Source organism: Martes martes (assembly GCF_963455335.1).
Source record: "Martes martes genome assembly, chromosome: 5".
In the NCBI taxonomy this organism is placed as follows: Eukaryota; Metazoa; Chordata; class Mammalia; order Carnivora; family Mustelidae; genus Martes; species Martes martes.
The window spans coordinates 106291079-106311156 of record NC_137892.1 but is presented as its reverse complement, the minus strand read 5'-3'; the positions used below and the strand labels follow the sequence as shown (position 1 = coordinate 106311156).

The 20078-nt window shown below is 44.0% G+C and overlaps 1 protein-coding gene across 4 annotated transcripts in view; it reads left to right on the top strand.

The window, feature by feature from the left end:
- The window catches only part of KCNIP1 (potassium voltage-gated channel interacting protein 1), a gene marked incomplete at both ends in the record, with an annotated part of 331242 nt that extends 312078 nt beyond the window's left edge, over positions 1-19164 (top strand). For 2 of the 4 annotated variants that reach the window (XM_080804193.1, XM_080804195.1), the window contains 8 exons: positions 2638-2670; positions 7445-7569; positions 8601-8670; positions 10147-10217; positions 10885-10992; positions 15804-15908; positions 16803-16865; positions 19117-19164. In XM_080804193.1, coding sequence (XP_080660319.1) covers positions 2638-2670; positions 7445-7569; positions 8601-8670; positions 10147-10217; positions 10885-10992; positions 15804-15908; positions 16803-16865; positions 19117-19164 — 623 coding nt within the window. The remainder of the gene's footprint in view (positions 1-2637; positions 2671-7444; positions 7570-8600; positions 8671-10146; positions 10218-10884; positions 10993-15803; positions 15909-16802; positions 16866-19116) is intronic. The other 2 variants (XM_080804194.1, XM_080804196.1) reach the window with 1 other exon arrangement.
- Between the last annotated feature and the right edge of the window lie 914 nt (positions 19165-20078).

The window sequence follows — 20078 nt, the reverse complement described above, 5'->3', positions numbered from 1 at the left end:
GCTGTGGCTTTTGCTTAGTTTCCCTTGACATCTGTCACTCTTAACAGCTCAGGCTCTTAGGCTCATATCTGTGCTCCCTTCCTCTATGGCTCCTCCAATCTTGGCCCCTCAGGCCCTGAATGTCTTAGTAGTACTAATACCATTTTTGTCTTCCCAGATGCCAAAAGCTCTGCTTACACCTTTTTTCCTTAGCAGACACTTTTTGCTCAGTTTCTCAAGCTCATTATCCATGCCACTTAGAAATCAGCACACACTGTGAGATGAAAAGCAGCATTGACCGTCAGGCTCACCTTAATGAGTTTTTCTTCCCTCCAGACTCATGGCTTCTAAAGATACGATATCTTATAGCTCTCTAGTGCCTTCAAACACATGTGTGAGGTTTTTTTTTCCCCCCCCCCTGCTCCCCACCCTACCACCCCCTTAGGCTTCAGGTATCTTTTTGTTATTGTTACTATGACAACTTAAAAATTTTTTTCATTGATTGGTTTTTTAATCCTCCTCTTCCAGTCATTCTCAGTGAGAAGTTAGCTCTGTTATAGGAGAGCTCACCATTCCTGGGCCTTTTGGCTTCTGTGTCATTGCATATGGTATTCCCTTGTTCCCCTTTTCCTTGAAGTATCAAACAAATTATGTCCTCCCAATGAAGCCATCCTTGTCACTCCTTCCAATTCTGTGCCAGCTAGGTGACAACTGATAAGAGCTTCCTCCTCTTGGCTCCCAAGTATCTTAGCCATAGCCACACTGCTTGCTACTTGGCACGATCTGCCAATGAACAGTTCCAGACCAGAAGGATTTCTACATCCATTTCTGCATCCTACAAATAGGAATAGTATATTTGGCCCATGCTGTATGTTTCCAATGTTAAGCTCATTGATGACAGCTAAGGATCGGGACACAAACTTTTAACTGTAGCAGCTCCTGAGAAAAATTTCTAAAGGTCTGGACTCCCTGAACTTAAAGTCTACATAATAACAACTGGCTGTGGAAGAGCTGTTTCCCTTTCATGGGACAATGACTCACCAGTTCTCAGTCCCTACCAGTCCCTCCAGGGGTATACCCAGCCCCTGACTCATCTCAATTACCTCCCAACTACTGTTGGCATTTGAGTTTGTAATCCTGGTCTCTGTGTGTGTCTCCCCACCAGTCGGAGAGCTCCATATGAACAAATGGTGTGTCTTTTCACCTTTCCCCCAAGCCCATCCCTGGCATGGCAGAGATGGTCGGTCCATATTTGTAGATAAACCTCTATAAAAATGCTAAGTGTTTTTAGGGCTGTGAAACTATTCTGTAGGATGCGTAGTGGTCGATATGTGACATTATATATACATCTGTCAAAACTCAGAGAACTGTACCACACAAAGAATGAACTCTAATGTAAATTAGGGACTTTTGCTAAAAATATTTCAGTCTTGGTTCATAAGCTGTAACAAATGTCCCACAACAGGGCAAGATGTTGATGCTTAGGGGAAACCAGGAGGAACCATGCATGGGAACTCTGTATTTTCTGCTCAACTTTTCTGTAAACCTAAAACTGCCCTAAACTTCCTCTATTGGAAAAAGTAAGTGAATGTAAATACTATGAATCAGAGTGATAAAAGAAGGCAACTAAATCTGGCAAAATAAGCTTCTCCCGGGGGATTCAGGTCAGGACACAAAAACAGAAATATTTACCAGTGGATCCCCACCTATACCATGAATTTTAGAGACAGCAGAGAATGAACCATTGCTGTCTGGGGGTGGGGGTGGGGAGTGACCAAAACACACTTAAAGTGACAGCTGGGCTGGCTGACGCGCTTGTGGTCAGGGATGATGGAAGGACAGGAGGAAGTTCAAATAATACCCTACAAAGGGAAAACGAAGCTGAGAGCAGCAAGTAAAGCCCCACATTTCCTGTTCCCTGGGACCTGGACCCACCCAACTCCAATGTGCCATGGAAGACTTTCCAGGTCTGATTATCTGTCTTATGTTTTCTATTCAGCCTAACAGGGGACTTCACCCGCATCCTCTCTGCTCACCCGTCCTAATGGGCTAATCAGGTTTTTTTCAACAACCCTTTTTTTCCCCTGCATCTTACTTCTCAGGCTCGAGAAGGAAAGAGAGAAGCAAAGGCTTGTAGATTGTAAGCTCCAGGAGAGCAGGGAATAGAGTTGTTTCGCTCACTGAAATACGCAGAGCAGATACATCATTGATGAGTGTTGAATGAGCAAATACAGAATCCTACAAAATGTGCAGCTTCAAATGACAAAACTAGCAGAGGGGGACAATGGGACCTCTGTTGTGAAGGGTTCCGCATAAGCCACGTGCGGGTATTTCCAAGGACCCATCTACATCTGTGCATCCTCTGCCCCACGCCATCCCATCTCTTCAGGCTGCATGGCTGCATGGCTGCGGGCATGCTCAGGGAGCCCCCTGCTGGGAGCCGTGGGCACTGTGACGTGACCCATTGCTCTTGCCTGTTCTGGCGGTGGGAAAAGGACAGGACAAAGGTCAGCTCCAGCTTGGCTACAAGATCTTTTTGCATATGTCGAGCTAGATGGTGACCTGGACCCCCTCAGAGTAGAATCTTCATGGAAAATAAGTATGTTTTGTTTTTTCTGATGAATGGATTTGGTAAAATGTTTTCTTACTTTTTCCTAGACATCGCCTGGTGGTATTACCAGTATCAGAGAGGTAAAAAAGTTTAAACTAACTTGACAACTTTGGTCACATTACTTTCAAAAGAAGAGCTTCTTAACCAAATACATTTTGCAATTAATCGACTCACTCACGGATTTTCTTTGCCCCTTATTAAGAAACCCGCCTAGATAGAAACAGTTGGAAACATTCTTTAGAGACAAGTTACAGGAAAAGCTTTGCTCCCACTAAGAAACTGATACATTTTTTTTCTCAGCAAGATAATATGGAAAAGCTCAGAGCCAGTGTGTGGCTCAAGCGTAGTCACTGCTTGGAACAAATGACCTGAATTTCTAAGTTCTTTTTTCCCCATGGTCTTGACCTCCTAATGTAATCAGCCTTTTCTAAGGCACTTTTTTCTTATTACTTTATCTCTTTATTTTATTATATTTCTTTCATATAATCAGTTTTAAGTTCTTCGTGAAACAAAGCGGAATGTGTTTAAATAAACAAATAGGGAGAGAAAAGTTGGTTGACTAGGTGGTGAGTGAGGTAGGAAAACGTAGGTGGGTGGGAGGTAAGCAGCAGAGATCAGGAACTCAAACGCTTATGGGGGTCAGGGAAGTAGTACTTCCTTACTTCATTACTACATAAATGAAGTAAGAGCCGCAGATGAACAGGGGGAGCACTAGAGACTTTGGCTGCTCAGGGGAACAGCCACTGCTCAGCTCTTGTAAACTACTGCTTTGTGAGAATTTTGTCAGATAATCCCATTTTCTAAGAGAAATCTAAAAAGATCATTTTTGTCAACCTCTCATCTTTAAATACTAGCAGTTACTTGCAAAAACAAACAAATAAACAACAACAACAACAACAAAACCCACATTTTATGGACCAAAGAAGACCTATCACTGGGCTGCATTCTATGTCAAGGGCTACCATTTTGTAATGTTAAAACTAGATGGGTGGTTTTAAAGTCAAAACCAGAAACCCCAAGCTGCAGAGACTATTTTCTAGGCCAGGGAGAAGGAGGTCATCATGGCTATGGTTTTTTGACCGCGGTCATGGTCATGGAGCTAAAGGGGAGACACCTCACTAGTGAGGATCCCAAAGGCTTAGGTCCTCCTACGGTTCATAGTCTGAGGGTCTGACTTGTACAATTGCACAGAGCTTGTCAGGAGCAGAGCTCCTAACATTGCAAATTTTGTAACATTGGTTACAAACCAATTTGCAGTCTGTGCATTGGGGAAGCTGAGGCCAGCATAGAGGCACATGGAAGCCAGATCTATAAAAGAGACCCAGGACTGACTGGCTGGATTCTTGGTCCCGCCGTTTATAAAAGAGACCCAGGACTAACTGGCTGGATTCTTGGTCCCGCCGTTCTGTTATGGGCTGGCTGTGTGACTCAGGCAAAGCCACGTAGTGACAGACTACAGAAGAGATCATCTGTGTTAGAAGCCCTTAACATGGGCTCCAAGTGTTTAAAATACCAGGACTTAACCAAAAATACAGAAAAATACCGTAATTAGGAGCCTTTTCTTTTTCTGAGGGTCTAAAGCTTTCATCCCCATCCAGAGAAGTCTGTGACTTCAAAAAATAAGGACGACTTAATCTGAATCATCTTCTCCAACTTACCCTTCAGTCTGGGAATTTCCTGCTATAAATCCCCTACAGTTGGTCATTCTATCTTGTTTTAACTACCCACAGAAATAGACAATTCATCACCGTTTAAGATACTCGTGGTTAGAAAATCTCCTTATCTGTTAGGACACCCATCTTTCTAATATTCGGATGGAGAAGGTAATGGTCTCACAAACTCCCCACCACACACAAGGTTGTAATGGGACAACAGGCATGAAAACATTTTACAGATCTTTTTTTTAACATTTTACAGATTAAAAGTACTTTACCAAAAGAAAAAATTCTAATTTATTCTTGTTATGTAGTTATTGCCATAGTATTAAATTTCTAGGTTACTTTTGATGTCTATCATCCAAACTCAGACTGACTTAGTAACTGGCTCACCATTACTTTTAATAACAAAAATAATAATAAGCAGTATTTTGCCTTGCAGACTTAATGGACCTCAGAAGGAACTGTCAAGGTGGCTCCCCATCTCTTTATTCTGTTTTCCTCTTCCTCCAACCAGGGAGTTGAGCAGTCCTCCTTCCTTTACTCGGGCCACCTGGGCAGCACCCAGGGACTCCTTGGATGGCGGAGAGGCAGGGTTGGTGCCACAGGATGAATGTGGAAACCTCAGCAGTCCCTTCAGAAATTTCTTCAGAATATATTTACATTGGGTGGAACCAGACAAAGGCAGGGAAGGGACAGCAGGCATGAGGGAGGGGAATTCTGAGATGTGGGCCCTTCTAGAACTTCTAGCATCTTCCATTCACAGGTCATGACACATGAGGGTCACAATCAGCACAATTTTAAGGGAACAGATTAAACTTGAGAATAGAGTACATCTCACATTAATAGAGGAAAGTGCTTAAGGAAATTATTCCTCCCAAATATTTCATAAAATCTTTGTTTCTATGTCTGTATACTGGAGTGTGATGTAAATTGTCGTTCTTCCTATGAAACACAGTACAACAAAAACACTGGTTTAAGACATGCAGGCTACTTCCCAGAATCTTGAGCCCCAAAGACATGAATTTCCTTCGGTGACTGATGCTCCCACAGCCTGACGATTAGAAGGTGATGAAAAGCAAAACCAGAGCAAAGCTTGGCAGTCAGCATCCCAATATTCAGATATTAAAGAATCCGGTATGGAAATTGATTTTGCCACCCAGACAGCAAACAAATCATTTATTGATAAAGTCGATTTCCCCCTTAATGAAGTGGGCCTAGGATTTGATATTTCAGTAACTACTTAGTGCATTTATAATAAAGGAGATGCTTAGTGCAGCTTATGAGTCAGAAAGATTCTCTCAAACTTCCACAAAGAGACTTCCCTGATCTTGTGAAAAATTCGGTCACTAGAAGATTAATAGAAATGAGCCAATACTGCAAAAGAAGTCTCTTAAGCTTCTGCATAAGTTAAACTGGGAAAGATATACCAGACACCTGCAAAAATACATCATTTCTGTCTTCCTGGTTTACATTTTAATAGTTCACCTCTTTCCAGAGTTTCAAATATTTGTATTTTTCAAAATAAAATTATTATTAAATCTAATACCAGGAGATTTAAGCTAACAATTTTATTTCTGTTTTAAAATGAGCTAAAAATATATGTATTCTGAATTATATTTATGTGGGGGGAGTCGTTTTTGGGGGGAATGGCCCCTTGATTTACATTGAAATGCCGCAGTGTTTAGGTAATTGCTACTTGTTAGCTACAATGTAACAATAAAGGCTCTGTAAGAATTACAAGGAAATCGGGTCACCTGTAGATTTTGTGTAATCAAAGTATCTTATTTATATTGAATTATCTGCCCTACACATGAGAGGATATGGTGATACCTGTTGCCAAGCACATAAGAAAGATGACCAGTGGGAATCACTACCCAGTTCCTCTGCCTCTCCCTTGGAAACTTACCCAAATGTCCATCTCCTTAGGAAGACGTCCAAGATATGAACTCACTTTGATGGATTCCCTCTGTATTGAGATCACATTCTCAAAAGAAAAGTGACAACTGGAGAGAAAACCTGGTGGCAAGAGCTTGGCACCCACTGGAGAAATGTACTCAGTGTTAAGCACGTGCTCCTCCTGTTCTCTCAGACAGGAATGCAGCCTGTCCCCCCTCTCCGTGGTCATGGGATGCAACATGGTGCTTGTGCCTTCCCAGCACCCTGCCCATCTCATCACTATTCTTGCCAGCCCAGGTTTACAGTCGTTCAATATATAGATTTGGTAATGTCTGCATGACAATGGGCAGAGAAGGTTAGCCGGCAACTGATTCTTGATTGGAGTAAATTTGTAGAAAGCGTGTGGCAGGACCCAAAGGAAAACACTCATTTATTCTTCTGGGATGGTAAAACATTGAAACTTCCACTTATTTGGATTTTGTGATCCTTCAGTAGGTGATGGGCAGATATCTTGCTTTAACAGACCGGCACTTTCTCAATAACTAGGGCAAAATTACATTACATTGTCATATTTACTGGAGGAACAAACTGCTACTTCAAACAACTGTTTTCTGAGCCCTTCAAATGTTTCAGAAGCTTTGATTTTATCAAATAGTTCCCATTTGAGTCATTTTCCTGTTATTTAAGAACATCTAATAGATATTACAAAACAACTCTGTAAAATGCATTCATATTCTTTTTTTTTTTGCATTCATATTCTTAAGTTAATATTTAACATGCCATAATTGGAACTTTTTGCTAAATCGTGTCAGCCTTCATCTAATTGTACCCAAATGGTAAGACTTTGCTCTACCTTTCTAATAGATTTGTTTCCCTTTGCTGTTTGGAAGCTGTTAATCATTCCACTCACTCGCCTGTGTCTCTAGAATGTTCACATGGCTAAGCGGGCAGCAAATTGATTATGCAAAGAATTTATTTTGAAAGAAAGGGAAATGTTTTCATATAGACTTGTTTTTAGCCCATCTACCCTCATCTCCACTTGGAACGTGTTTCTCTCCAGCCCGAGGCTCCCTCCCTGTATGATGTCTGACACGGCGGGACTAACAGCTGGACCGAGTGTGAGACAGAAGTGACCAGGCAGGGGGCAGGGGGCTCAAGGCAGAAAAGCCATCTGCACTGTGACCCCAGCCCACAACCCCATGTCCCAGGTCACAACACCCACTCTTTTGACAGCCAAGACTGTGGTCTGACGAGTGGCCACTGAGGTCAGCCACTGCAACGCCATCTCCTCTGGTTCCAGATAAGATTGAAGATGAGTTGGAGATGACCATGGTTTGCCATCGGCCAGAGGGACTGGAGCAGCTTGAGGCCCAGACCAACTTCACCAAGAGGGAGCTGCAAGTCCTTTATCGAGGCTTCAAAAATGTAAGGCCCACAGGGCATCTGAAGGCCCAGGCAGGATTTCCCACTTGGAGCTAAGCTCTTCCAAAGGCCAATGGGGCCCATCAGGGAGCTCTTCCATATATGTAGTTGCAAAAGAAAGGCCAATCCTCCAAAGGGTGCATGAGAGCAAAAGATCACCTGGCTAGAAAGAAAAACTCCAGGCAAGAATAAGGCAACCGGGGCGCCTGGGTGGCTCAGTGGGTTAAGCCTCTGCCTTCAGCTCAGGTCATGATCTCAGGGTCCTGGGATCGAGCCCCACATCGGGCTCTCTGCTCGGCGGGGAGCCTGCTTCCCCCCCCCAACCCCCCACCCCCCTGCCTGCCTCTCTGCCTACTTGTGATCTCTATCAAATAAATAAATAAAATCTTAAAAAAAAAAAAAAAAAGGAATGAGGGAAGCTCCATAGATGGGAAACTGGCCAGTAGCCCAGGAACTTCACAGGTTGACAGGCACAACCTTGGAGAATTCACCTTGGCCCAGGTTCTAGCCTTAGCTTAACCCATTCACCCCATCAATATTTTCCGTGCTGATGGGATTTAGCTCTGTGCTCAACGAGCTCACAGAGACTGATGTGTAAGACTGAATGTCAATGTATTAGTTTGCCACATTATTTCCTGTATTAACCTCATGATAGTCTTGTCAGGAAAGTACTGTTAGCCCCATTTTACAAGTAAGGACATTGAGGATCAGAGACTAACTCACTCAAAGCCACAAAGCCTTGAAGAGGCTGAGCCAGGATCCAAATCCAGGCCTTTCTAAGCCCAAAGCCCAAGTTCTTTCCACCTCACAGTGCCCATTCTCTGAGGCTGTCTCATCATTTTGCAAAGCAACTTCAGTCCTAAGGCGGGACTACTGTCCCGGCTACTCACTTGGAGACACCAAGGTGTGCAGGTGGTTGTCCAGTTCCTGTTCATCAGGGATGATGGGAAACCTAAAACCCAAGGCTGGACCCAGTCTCCTCCTTCTGGAGCGGGCGCCCCATCCTTCCCACTGACTCTCTTCCGTTCACACAGGAGTGCCCCAGTGGTGTGGTCAATGAAGAAACATTCAAACAGATCTACGCTCAGTTTTTCCCTCATGGAGGTGAGTCTGATCTTGAAAAGGTCCTTCCCAGCTCCCTCTCTGGTGAGCAGCCTTTCTTCCTCCAAGTTCATGCATCTTGTTATCTGCCTCCTCCTCAAGGTCAGGGACAACTCAGGGTAAGATTTCCCTCCCTCATTACAAGATACATAATTAGCTAGAGCTTTAACAGAAAAGAGCTCTGAAATGGATCATTTCCAGGAGAGGAGGGATTAATAAAGCAATATCACAAAGTCTCATAACAGCTCTAGACAGCAGGTGCTGTATCACATGCCCGGTGGGGGAACTACATCTCTGAAGAGTTAAGCAGTTCCCTCAAGGTCACACAGCTAGTAAGTGGCAGAGCGGAATTCCATCCCACAAGCGTCTGATGAAAAGCTTTGCCCTGTTGGTCCCACCATTGTGCCCCACGCTCTCCCTTCTTTCCCTCCCAACAGCTGAGGCAAGGTGGTATTTTGAAAGAGAACTTAAACAAATACCAGAGACTGCAGAAATAAATGAATCCAAGAAGACGTAGGGGACACAAAGTCACGCGTCTGAGTCAGGTTAGCGGCACTCCAGGCCCACGGTCACTGTGTTGTCATGCCTGACTCCTGAAGGAAGCTGCTCCGGCTCCATGGGCCGAGGACTTCTGTGGCTCTTCTCATGGCTTCCACGTGTCACATGCCACTCCCCTTCCTGCCCCCAGGAGCTATCTGCCGCACCATCCCTTCCTGATCCTGAGTTATGACAAAATTGAGTTCCAAGTGATCCCCTTCTTAGGCTCTACTTCTCCTGGGCCTCTTCAGCAGCAGAGACGGCCCTCCTAGGTGTGGGGACCTGGTACAGGGTCCCTCCCCAGGTTGCAAAAGAGTGTGGCTTCACGCCATGCAGGCCCAGGGGTCACTGTTGTCAAGTTCTAGTGAGCCACTAGAACTCGAGTTTGGATCATGTGGCAGGTGTGGTGATGGTTTTGATGATATGATGATGTGAAAGTCTGACGTACTTTTTCAAAAATTCCTAGAGAAAGGTCTTGCTACATCCCTTTGTAAGAGACAGGAGAAAGGAGCTCAGAGATGTTCTGTATATGCCTGTAGTCACCCAGCTACGCAGGGACAGAGCTGCTACCCAAGCCGAGCTCTGTCTGCTCCCTAGTCGGTGCTCACCCCATGGCATTGCACTACACTTAGGAGAGAGTCCTCTGCACGCAGTCGCCATGTCACCCACCCACCAAGGACGCATGCAGCTGGGCAGGAGGGTCTTTATCCTGGGAAGACTAGGTGGAGGGGCAAGGGCCTGTCTTTGCTCTAAGACCTTCCCACCGAAGCCGCAGGACAGCCACCTGGGTCCCAGTTTCCACAGTGGGTTTGCCCACACCCCCCTCCTCTTTCCCATCGCCCCAGCAGCACCCTCTTCTCTTTCTTATTGTTTCCAAGCGTTCTCGCTCCCCTCTGTGAAGCCCTGGCTCCCATCACCTGCCTTTCCTTCTGTGCCTTGCAGATGCCAGCATGTATGCCCATTACCTCTTCCACGCCTTCGACATCACCCAGACAGGCTCCGTGAAGTTCGAGGTACGCTTGTCTCTGAGGCCCCGGGGCCCCCACCACCTGCTGAAAGGACAGTCGGATCACTTAACAAGCATTTCCCGAAGCTAAGAGAATAAGCAGCTCTTCCCCTCCCCTCCAGGAGCTCAGGGCCCCGAGGGACTACAGATAAGAGCTGAATAGCTCCTGAGCCCACCGAGCTAACCATGTGACAGACTCGAGTCTAGTGCCTTGCCTGGATTAACTCATTTAGTCCCCACAGCAACCCTACAAAGTAGGGTTCTATGATTTATTACCAGTTTGCAGAAGAGGATAGTCAGGCAGAGAGAGATGGAGTGGTTTTCCCAAGGTCAAAGAGCTAGAAAGTGGTAACGGAGGGATGTGGACTCAGGTAGCCACTCTTAGGGTAACTGCAGCTGTGGGATAAGGAAGTACCAGAAGAGGTTGTGTGGGCCTGAGTCTGGAGGTGGCAGCACATGCATTCTTCCTCAAAGAGACTCCATTCCCTTGAATGGGCAGGGTAGAGAGTGGAAGGGGGGCTGCTTTTGCTGACGTAGGCCATGTCCTTCAGGAGAATGTGGACATGGGAGGTACCATTCTGTAAAAGTAGTCATGGACTCTGGCCAGAAGACAGAGCTGCGGCCCACCCCATGGCTTGGTGGTTAATGTCTTTTATGCCTCTCCCACTTGTCAGGACTTTGTAACTGCTCTGTCGATTTTGCTGAGAGGAACTGTCCATGAGAAGTTAAGGTGGACATTTAATTTGTATGACATCAATAAAGATGGATACATCAACAAAGAGGTAAGTGAGCAGAGGCTTGGGGCATGAAAGGACTACAGTGAAGGCATCTAATTATAAACAGAAAGCAGCCCCAGTCCCCGTCCCCAGCATGAAATTGTCTGAGTGAGGAGGGATCTGCTTTGGGGCTAACAGAGCTGATTCCTGGCCAAAGGAAGAAGGTCACCTTTGACCTCCCCCATTGGTCCACTCAGCCCTGTTCCCAAGCACTCGAAAGGATTAGGCAATTTCATTCATTGTCACTGTGTCCCTTGTCTTCAACACACATTCCAAAGGGGTGTGGATGCTTTCAGTGTAGACTTCCTCTTCCCAGGGGCACTCACACTGAGCGGGTTGACAGCCACAAGTTAAAGCTGAGAGTTGGGATGGTGGAGTTGAAAACACCATCTAGAAGGGAGAAGGGAGATTTTTGAGGAAGCAGGGACTATAATAGGATCATATTGGCCACAATCTATTTTGCCCACCAATAAAACCATGCAAGGGGATGATGGCAGGTGCGGCTATCTCTAAACACATCACAATTTATGAATGTCCACTTCTTGACACTTTTAGATCATCGGAGTTACACGTGGTGTCTAGACAATGAAACACCCACAGGTCTATCTCAGAACTCGCTTGGATATCTACTGTATCTTGGTCTCTCAGTTGCAGCTTGGACATAGTACCCAGTGACATCCCAGTCCCCGAGTGTCTATGCGCCGGGCACAGTGTCTAGAGCTACAGATTTCATCTCCAATCCCCGCCTCAACCCTGTGAGCTTCTCTCTAACGTTCATTCCTCATTCATTCAGTCAAGCATTTGCTCATCTTATATTTGAGGGCTTATGAGGTATCCTAGGTGCTGAAAATAAAGTGATGGATGATCCCCTGAGGGTAAAAATCCTAATATCCACTAATAACAGGTATGTCCAATGAATTCCAGTAAATTCATGTAGTGGAATAACAGGTGGCCAATTAAAGTCACACAAAAGTAAGAAGATGTATAAATTCATCTGACACAGTACATTTTAAAAATCACCTTATAGGGTTGCCTGGATGGCTCAGTCGGTTAAGCATCTGTCTTTGGCGCAGGTCATGATCCAGGTGTCCTGGGATAGAGTCCGTATCTGGATCCCTGCTCAATGGGGAGCCTGCTTCTCCCTCTCCCTCTGCTCCTCCCCTCCACTCATGCTCGCTCTCTCTTTCATATAAATAAATAAATAAATAAAATCTTTAAAAAAATAATAATCATCTTCTAAATAACATATATAATGTCAATTTTGCAAATAATTTAATGCTTCTATGACTACTCAAATATATGGTACTCCAAAATATTCAAATACTACTTCTCAAAATATATAAAGAAAGGACCCTAAAATGGGACTTGTAACACAGCCTTCAATCTTGGTGCAGTCGTAATTCCATCACTAAGTAACCTCACTAACTCCGGCTCCCTCTTTCTTATTTGCAGACTAGACAAAATTGCTGCCATTAATACCTATCAGACCTCTCTAGACGGCAGAATTTAAAAAGTATCTATTAAAAGAAAAAGAAAGTGTAGATAAACAGCTTCCTAGAAAAGACAGCTGGAACTTCTTGCAATCATTTGGAGATAATCTCATCCAAATTATAGGCAATGAAAATCCTGAGAGAGTGATCAAAATTGGTCTTTAAGTCCTCTCTCTTAATAAAGGTACTCAGGAAAGAACCCATGATAATGTGGATATGAAGCACTTACGATGCCCACATTTTAAAATAAACACATGAATAGAGACACGTATCTCCTAGTTCTGTTGCTAGGATGGCCTAAGACAATGACCCCCTCTAGCAATGAGGATACCTTGCACCCAGACCCTGATTTCTGAACACCATCCTCCAATTAAAGGAACCAGTTTCCTTGGAGAAGTTGGTGATTCCAGGACTGGGAATAAGAGAATACAAGATCAGCCTGGAGTACCTTGTAGTGCTGGAAAGTACTAGAGTGTTTAAAAAAGAAAGAAAGGAAAGGATGGGACATGTCAAAAAGGTACAGGAATCAGTCTGAAGGAGTACCCAATCACCAAAACAGAACAATTTGAGCAACAAAATTTAAAGTGCTACTATTAGATTATAAGCTATAAAATAAGGAAAATGCCCATGAGTCCCTACTAAATTATATATACATAATTACAGATTATATATATTCAAATAATATGTGTACAAATAAATAATAAATATGTATTCAAATAAATAATTGAATTCATAGATAAATGGGAGATAAGGGACAACTCTTCCTTAAAGAAGAATTCCAATTAATAAATAAAGAAGGAATAAAGGAAATACAAAGTCAGCATTAGGCAAACATCACAGTAATAATTTTTGCAGGCACGATCCACTAAAAGATACTAAAATCAGAGGAGGAACTCGACAGGCATTCCCTTGATCAAGTAATCAAGGTTCACATCACCATCAATAAGATATATTAACTCCAGGTACCTCTTTGACATGATGTACCAAAAAAGACATAATGTCACTTCTAGAGTATTCTCATCAAAAATGCATAACTTTAATCTTATCATAAGAAAGACAGGGACTAACCCAGAGACATTCTACAAAATAACTGACCAGTACTCCTATCAGAAATGTCTTGGTCTTGAAAGACAAAGAGTGAGAAACTGTCACTGGTTAGAGGAGACTAAGGGGACACAACGACTAGATGCATGAGGGATCCTTAAGCATAAAAAAGACACTAAAGGAAAATCTAATGCAATGGGAATAAGCTCCATAGTTTTGTTCACAGCCCCGCATGGCACTTTTGTAGCACTGTCAATTCCCTGAGATGATCATGGGGCTGTGCTTTGTTTGGCAAGTTAGGAGAAGCTGGGTCAAAGGTATACATGAATGCTCTGTTCTGTTTTTGTTCTTGTGTAAGTCCAATGTTATTAAAAATAAGTTAAAAATGAATAAAAACAAAAATAAAAAAGCACATGGAATGAGGAGCAGCAGACAAGGAACCCAGGAGAGAGGCCATCCCCTGGGTCTCCATAGACACTATTTCAAAGATCTCAAAGACAGAGCTGTCCTCCTATACCCTCTTTCCTGCATTCCAAGGAAGGGCCATGGAATACTGTGCCTGGCCAGTGTGATCAGAACATCACAGAGCCACTCAACTGTTATTGGGCTCCTAGCCCATGCAGAGACCTTATCAATGAAGGACTGAACATATGTCCTCACGAGCTCACAGTCTTGAGGAAACAGAGCTACACTAATAACAAAAACAACTTAACTCCTTTAACAAGTAGGTAATGATCACTTACTCTGTATCGGGAAGCACTGAGAGATTAGAAAGAAAATGTGACAGGATTTGTACCATTTATCAGGCCCCATAAAACAAGAATGACCCTGTAGAAAGTGGTCTTTGGGTTACAAAGATAAAAGATCATCAACATAAACTAGCTTAAACTGAGAGTTTGCCTGTAAAGATATAGCCAGTCTGATGGAACAGGTACAATCCCCATTGAAGCCTGAAGGTTGTTAGTCTCCGATCTCACGCTCTCTCTCCCCTCACCTCTTCTTTCCTCTTTCCTCCCTTCCCCTCCTCCAACATTGCTGACATCACGATGACCACACTCTCCTCAGCAGGAAGGACACATTCAAGTTGCTAGCAACGTAAGGGTAGGGAGGCACACAAGGGTAGGGAGGCAACTTAAGGGTAGGGAGGCACAACTATATATGCAGTTTATAGGGTAACCATTCTGAGACACTGCGCCTCTGGGGCTTCTCCCAGTCTTTGTAACCACCTGTCTTCTTCATGTAGTTTTCTCAGAGAGCCTCTGAGTGTATGTGAGTGTGTATATGGGTGTGTGAGAGAAAGAGTGTGTGTATGTGAGACTGTGTGTGTGTGAGAGAGAGAAAGAGTATGCGTGTCAGAGCGTATGTGAGAGAGTGAGTGTATGTGTGTGAGAGAGTATGTGTATATGGGTGTGAGGGAGATTCTGTGAGTGTGTGTGTATGTGTGAGAGAGATTGTGTGTGTGTGTGTGTGTGTGTGTGTGTATGTGCCCATGTGTGTGCTCATGGGAACATTTCTTGCCCCCCCCAGCCCCACCTCCCTTTTCCTCCCTCTATTCCTCGTTTCTCCTGTCCTCTCTTCTTTCTCTCTTTCTCCCTACATTTTCCTCATCTCTTCTACCTTCTATTTGCTCCATTCTACTCCTCACAGAAGTTCTACTCTTCTGCAGAAGCTTTTGATGTCTGCTGTCACTCAGCATTAGCTAAATCCTGGAAAGCGCTTGCCTGTGTCACTGACTCTGGCCCGAATTCCACTTACCCTTCAAGCTCCAGGTTCTGTCACTCCTGATCACGTTTCTGTGCCTCATCATTTACACTTCCCAAGAGAGAAAAACAGAGTAGCTCAGCTTTAGTCAGATGTACACCTTTGTTCCAATTAGCTGTGGTCACAGGGACAGATCACCCAGTACAAACACAGCTACTTGGGCCCAACCATTCAAAGGAACAGTGGAGTGGGGAGAGGGTCTTCCAAAAATGGGGTTTGGGTTCATCAGTACACAAGCATGTTCATCCCAATCCCACACATAACCCCTCACTGAGGATAGTGCTCAAGAAAACATAACCTACCCAAGAGCTTCTGAAGGCAGAGAATTTTCTGCTGCCCTCGCTCTAGGAGGAGGCTCCCAGAATACAGCCCCTTCAGCTTGCTTTCTAACTCCCTCTCATCAGCTGGAGAGAATCCTTTTAATCACCTTCATTCACAAGGGTGACAAGGAGCCCCAAATTCTCACCTAAAAAGAGCTTGACCTCATGGTTCCCACGCTGTGCTTCCCTATCATCTCTCCAGGAGATGATGGACATCGTCAAAGCCATCTATGACATGATGGGGAAATACACTTATCCCGTGCTCAAAGAAGACACTCCGAGGCAGCATGTGGACGTCTTCTTTCAGGTAGGTGCACACACACTGTGTGTGAGCTTTAAGCCCAATGGAGACCAGTCAACCCACAAGCATCTGAGCAAGTGGTGTGTGTCCAACTCTGTGCTAAGCATTGCAGAAACCAGAAAAGAATGACAAGATGTGTTGACCTCTAAGTAATAGATGATCTCATTATGCAGGCAAATATATACTATAGGATAGAACAGGGAAGTATATTAGGAAGTATAAATGCTACAGTATAGCCTCTAAGTTCCATAAAAATTCTTGGAGGAGCAGAATAGCCAGAGAAGGTGTCATTAAGCATGTATATGTAGGTGTTAAGGCTTTATGTCTGGGGAGTAACAGGAAATAAAGTTGGAAACAAGGGTGGCCTGGATTGAGATCTTTAATTGAGGAGGTTTAGCCTTGTTTGGGTGACTATAGTTACTCCACGAGTAGAAGAGTTGTATGACCATAGTGGTGTTTCAGTAAAAGACTAAGCTAGTCTCAAGATTCTGTAGCCAGAAAATAATGGAATAATCAGTGAAATTTAGGTCTTGTAACTCCTTGGAGTATTTCTTTTAGCATATTGCATTAAATTTTATGTCTGGTAAAGGGTGAAAAAAAAAAAGACTAAGCTAGTGGTAGTGTTTTGAAGATGTCTGAGCTCATTCTCGTCTAATCCTCTCGCTTTGCAGATGGGAAAAGCAGAGGCTCATAGAGGCTAGAGTCTGGGGAAGACGTATTAGGGTGTCAGCAGAATTATCTGATAATGTGGTAATGAGAGCCTAGAGCAAGTCTTTCCATTTTAAGGAAGCTCATGGGTGTCAAAGTGCTGTAATCAGGCCCTTTGCTCTCTTAGCCAAGAGCAAGTTTTGAAATGCAGATTACCAAGTTTGTTAAAGTTCTTCCTGTTGTGTCTTCTAGAAAATGGACAAAAATAAAGATGGTATCGTGACTTTAGATGAATTTCTTGAATCCTGTCAGGAGGTAAGTAAGGAGAGACCTCAGAATATAAAACCTCTAGATCTGGGAAAGGAAATCTGGGGGCTGAGGGCCTGCAGGAGGGAGGGAATGAGAAACCTGTGGCCTCAGGTCAGAGCCACTACCGCCAACCCCACCAACAGCAAACTCAGAATTCCAACTACCTCCCCTCCTGCAACTGGCCTGTGGTTGGTCCTGGCTAAACACAGCCTGAGCCAGACAGCCTGAGCAGGGTATCAGCTGGGGTGGATGTGAAAGCCCAGAGGGGGTCTCTGGGAAACCAAAGACTTCCCAAGTGGGCAACACTCGTTTTTTAACCTGCTTCTGGCTCAATGACCCACTCCTCAAACTACAAGGGAATATCTGGAGGAAAAACCCTAAAGCTGTAATTCTCAAGCCATAGTGTGGCCAAAATTGCCTAAATGATTCTGAAAATGAACACTAGATGGCTGGGGGTGGCAGCGGGGGGCCAGGGGGTTGGGTTGCAGACTGTAGAGATCTTTGTTTTAACACAAATGCCCTGGGGATCAAGGCTTCTAAAACTTTAATGGGCAAACCAACCTCCTTGAAGATCTGGTTAAAATGCAGATTCTAATTCATTAGGTCTGGAGGGGAGTTTGAGATGCTACGTTTCTAAAGCTCTCCCAGGTCATGCTGGTGCTGCAGGTCCTTGGACCACATTTTCATTCGTTGAAGGATAGACTAGCCCAGAGTCTCTGCCAGAAACTGAACTGGAAACAGCTGCTTTTATCTACTTTAGAAAAATGCGTTTCCAATCCCACCTTATTTCAGAAAAGTACTAGTCACCCTGAGCTCACCCAGTAAGAACTGCAGATGCACGAAAGCAGGAGAGAAGTTATCAACCGGTACTGAGGACCTACCAAGTTTCAGGTGTATGCATGACCTTCACAACAGCCCTGAGAGGCAGTGCTGCTGTATCCGGGGTGGTATTCAACATATTCAAGTAATGAGAGTGAACTGAGAATTGACCACTTTTAACTGACCTTGACTAATGCCATGGAGCAGTGCCCTAGACGGACCTTTCAAACTCACCAGCCTGTTAGCTGATGGATCTTTGGATGCTCCTGGGATCCTGGGCCAGTTCCCAGATAGAGGATAAGATGCTCAGTGGGAGGGTCAGGTCAGCAGTTACTTACCAACAGGGCTAGTAATATTTCAACATGATAATCATGAACTGTGATGGGCAGTATTGATCACGCCGATTTTAAAGAAAAGAAAACTGAGACTTTGCAAAGTTAAGAGATATAGCTAAGGCACAGTAGGTGACAGAGATCAGAGACAGGTATCAAAACTATAATTTATCAAAACTAACACAAAAGGAAATAGAAAATCTGAATAGTCCTATGTATGTTAAAGAAACTGAATCTGTAATTTAAGATTTTCCCATAAAGAAAATGGCAGACACAGATGTCTTATTCTGTAAATTATTTCAAACTCTTTCCAAGGAAGAAATGATATTAATCTCATACAAACTCAGAGAATAGAGAAAGAGGAAAAACTTCTCAACCTGATTTATGAGCCTATCATAACCCTAATATGAAAATATGACAAGCCTATTACAAAATAAGAAAATGTTCAAGCTAATATAATCCCTCTGGACACAGGTGTAAAAAAATCAAACCAGTAATATGTAAAAAAAAAAAAAGTTTATTACAGGAATGCCAGTTTTGTTTAATGTTCAAGAATCAATCAATCAATATAATTAATAACATAACAGAGTTAAAAAACACACAGTCATCTCAGTAGATGTCGAAAAATCATATGATAAAATGCAGTTGAGCAGAGTTTCTTAAAAGAAGTAAAACTCACTGTTTCACTGGATAATTTACTTCTTATAAATTTCTTAAGGCCAGGGCACCTGGGTGGCTCAGTCAGTTAAGTGTCTGCCTTCAGCTCAGGTCATGATCCCAGGGTCCTGGGATCGAATCCCGCATCAAGCTCCCTGCTCTGTGGAGAGCCTGCTTCTCCCTCCACCTCTCCCCCTCTCTCTTTCTCTCTCTCATGAATAAATAAATAAATTTTTTTTTTTTAATTTCCCAAGGCCAGAGAAGGTGCTTCTTGCCTTGAATTGGTGGTCACTCTCTAGGTCCCCACTGCTTACTCCTATTTCTCGTGCCTTGCAGCATTCTTTCTGCCTGGGAAACCCACACTGGAGACGTGCTCACCATTACAGAGCTTCTCAGGGCGGAGCCTCAGAGAGTTCTAAACATTCTCTTTTCATCCTCCTCCCCTCCAGGATGACAACATCATGAGGTCCCTCCAGCTGTTCCAAAATGTCATGTAACTGTGGACATAGCCATCCGGCTCTCAGAGACGTTGTACTGAACAATCACCTCTTAACACCTCGATCTGCCCTAGTTCTGACTTTGCACACCGACTCTTGGGACAGAAAACACCTTTTACACTTTGGAAGAATTCTCCGCTGGAGACTTTCTATGGAACCCAGCATCACATGGCTCAGTCTCTGATTGCCAGCTCTTCCTACTCCGTCTTCTTGAGAGAGAGAAGATGGAACTGGGTTTGTTTTGGAAGCATGCTCATCTCTTCATGCTGCTGCCCTGTGGAAGGTCCCTCTGCTTGAGCTTAAACAGTAGTGCACGCTTTTCTGCTTGCGTGTCCCAGCCCACTGCCTCCAAGTCCAGCAGACCTTGATGTATCTGGAAGCAAGATGACCTGAGCCAAACGCACACCATCCTCTGATGGCCTCCCAAACCAATGTGCCTGTTTCCCTTCTTTTGGTGGGAAGAATGAGCATTCTACAGAACAATATGAATCCATATATGACCAGATTGGGAGAGCCAGCATTTAACATATATAGGATAGAACTGAATTCTTAAGCATGGCATTGTCTGGTGACCCAAACTACCCACATCCTTTGTTTCCAGAGACAAGAACCAATATTTCTTTCTCACACTGGCATCTGTGCTGGTAGTGCAAGTCCCATGATGTGTCCAGGAAGAGAACCAATGTCCAGTTGTCCATGCCCTCACTCCATCTCCTGCTAGAGCCCATCACTGCATGCCCGTCCCAGAAAGCCCAGAATGCCTGCAAACTGTAATTTTATACCATGTTCTAATCAATAAACAGAACTATTTCTTACACTCTTCATCTTCATTTTCTTCCATGACTCATTTGGGCAGGAGAGGTAAGCTGTGAAAAAGGAAGGCTCACCTGCTCAGTTGGCATCCAGTTATTGTA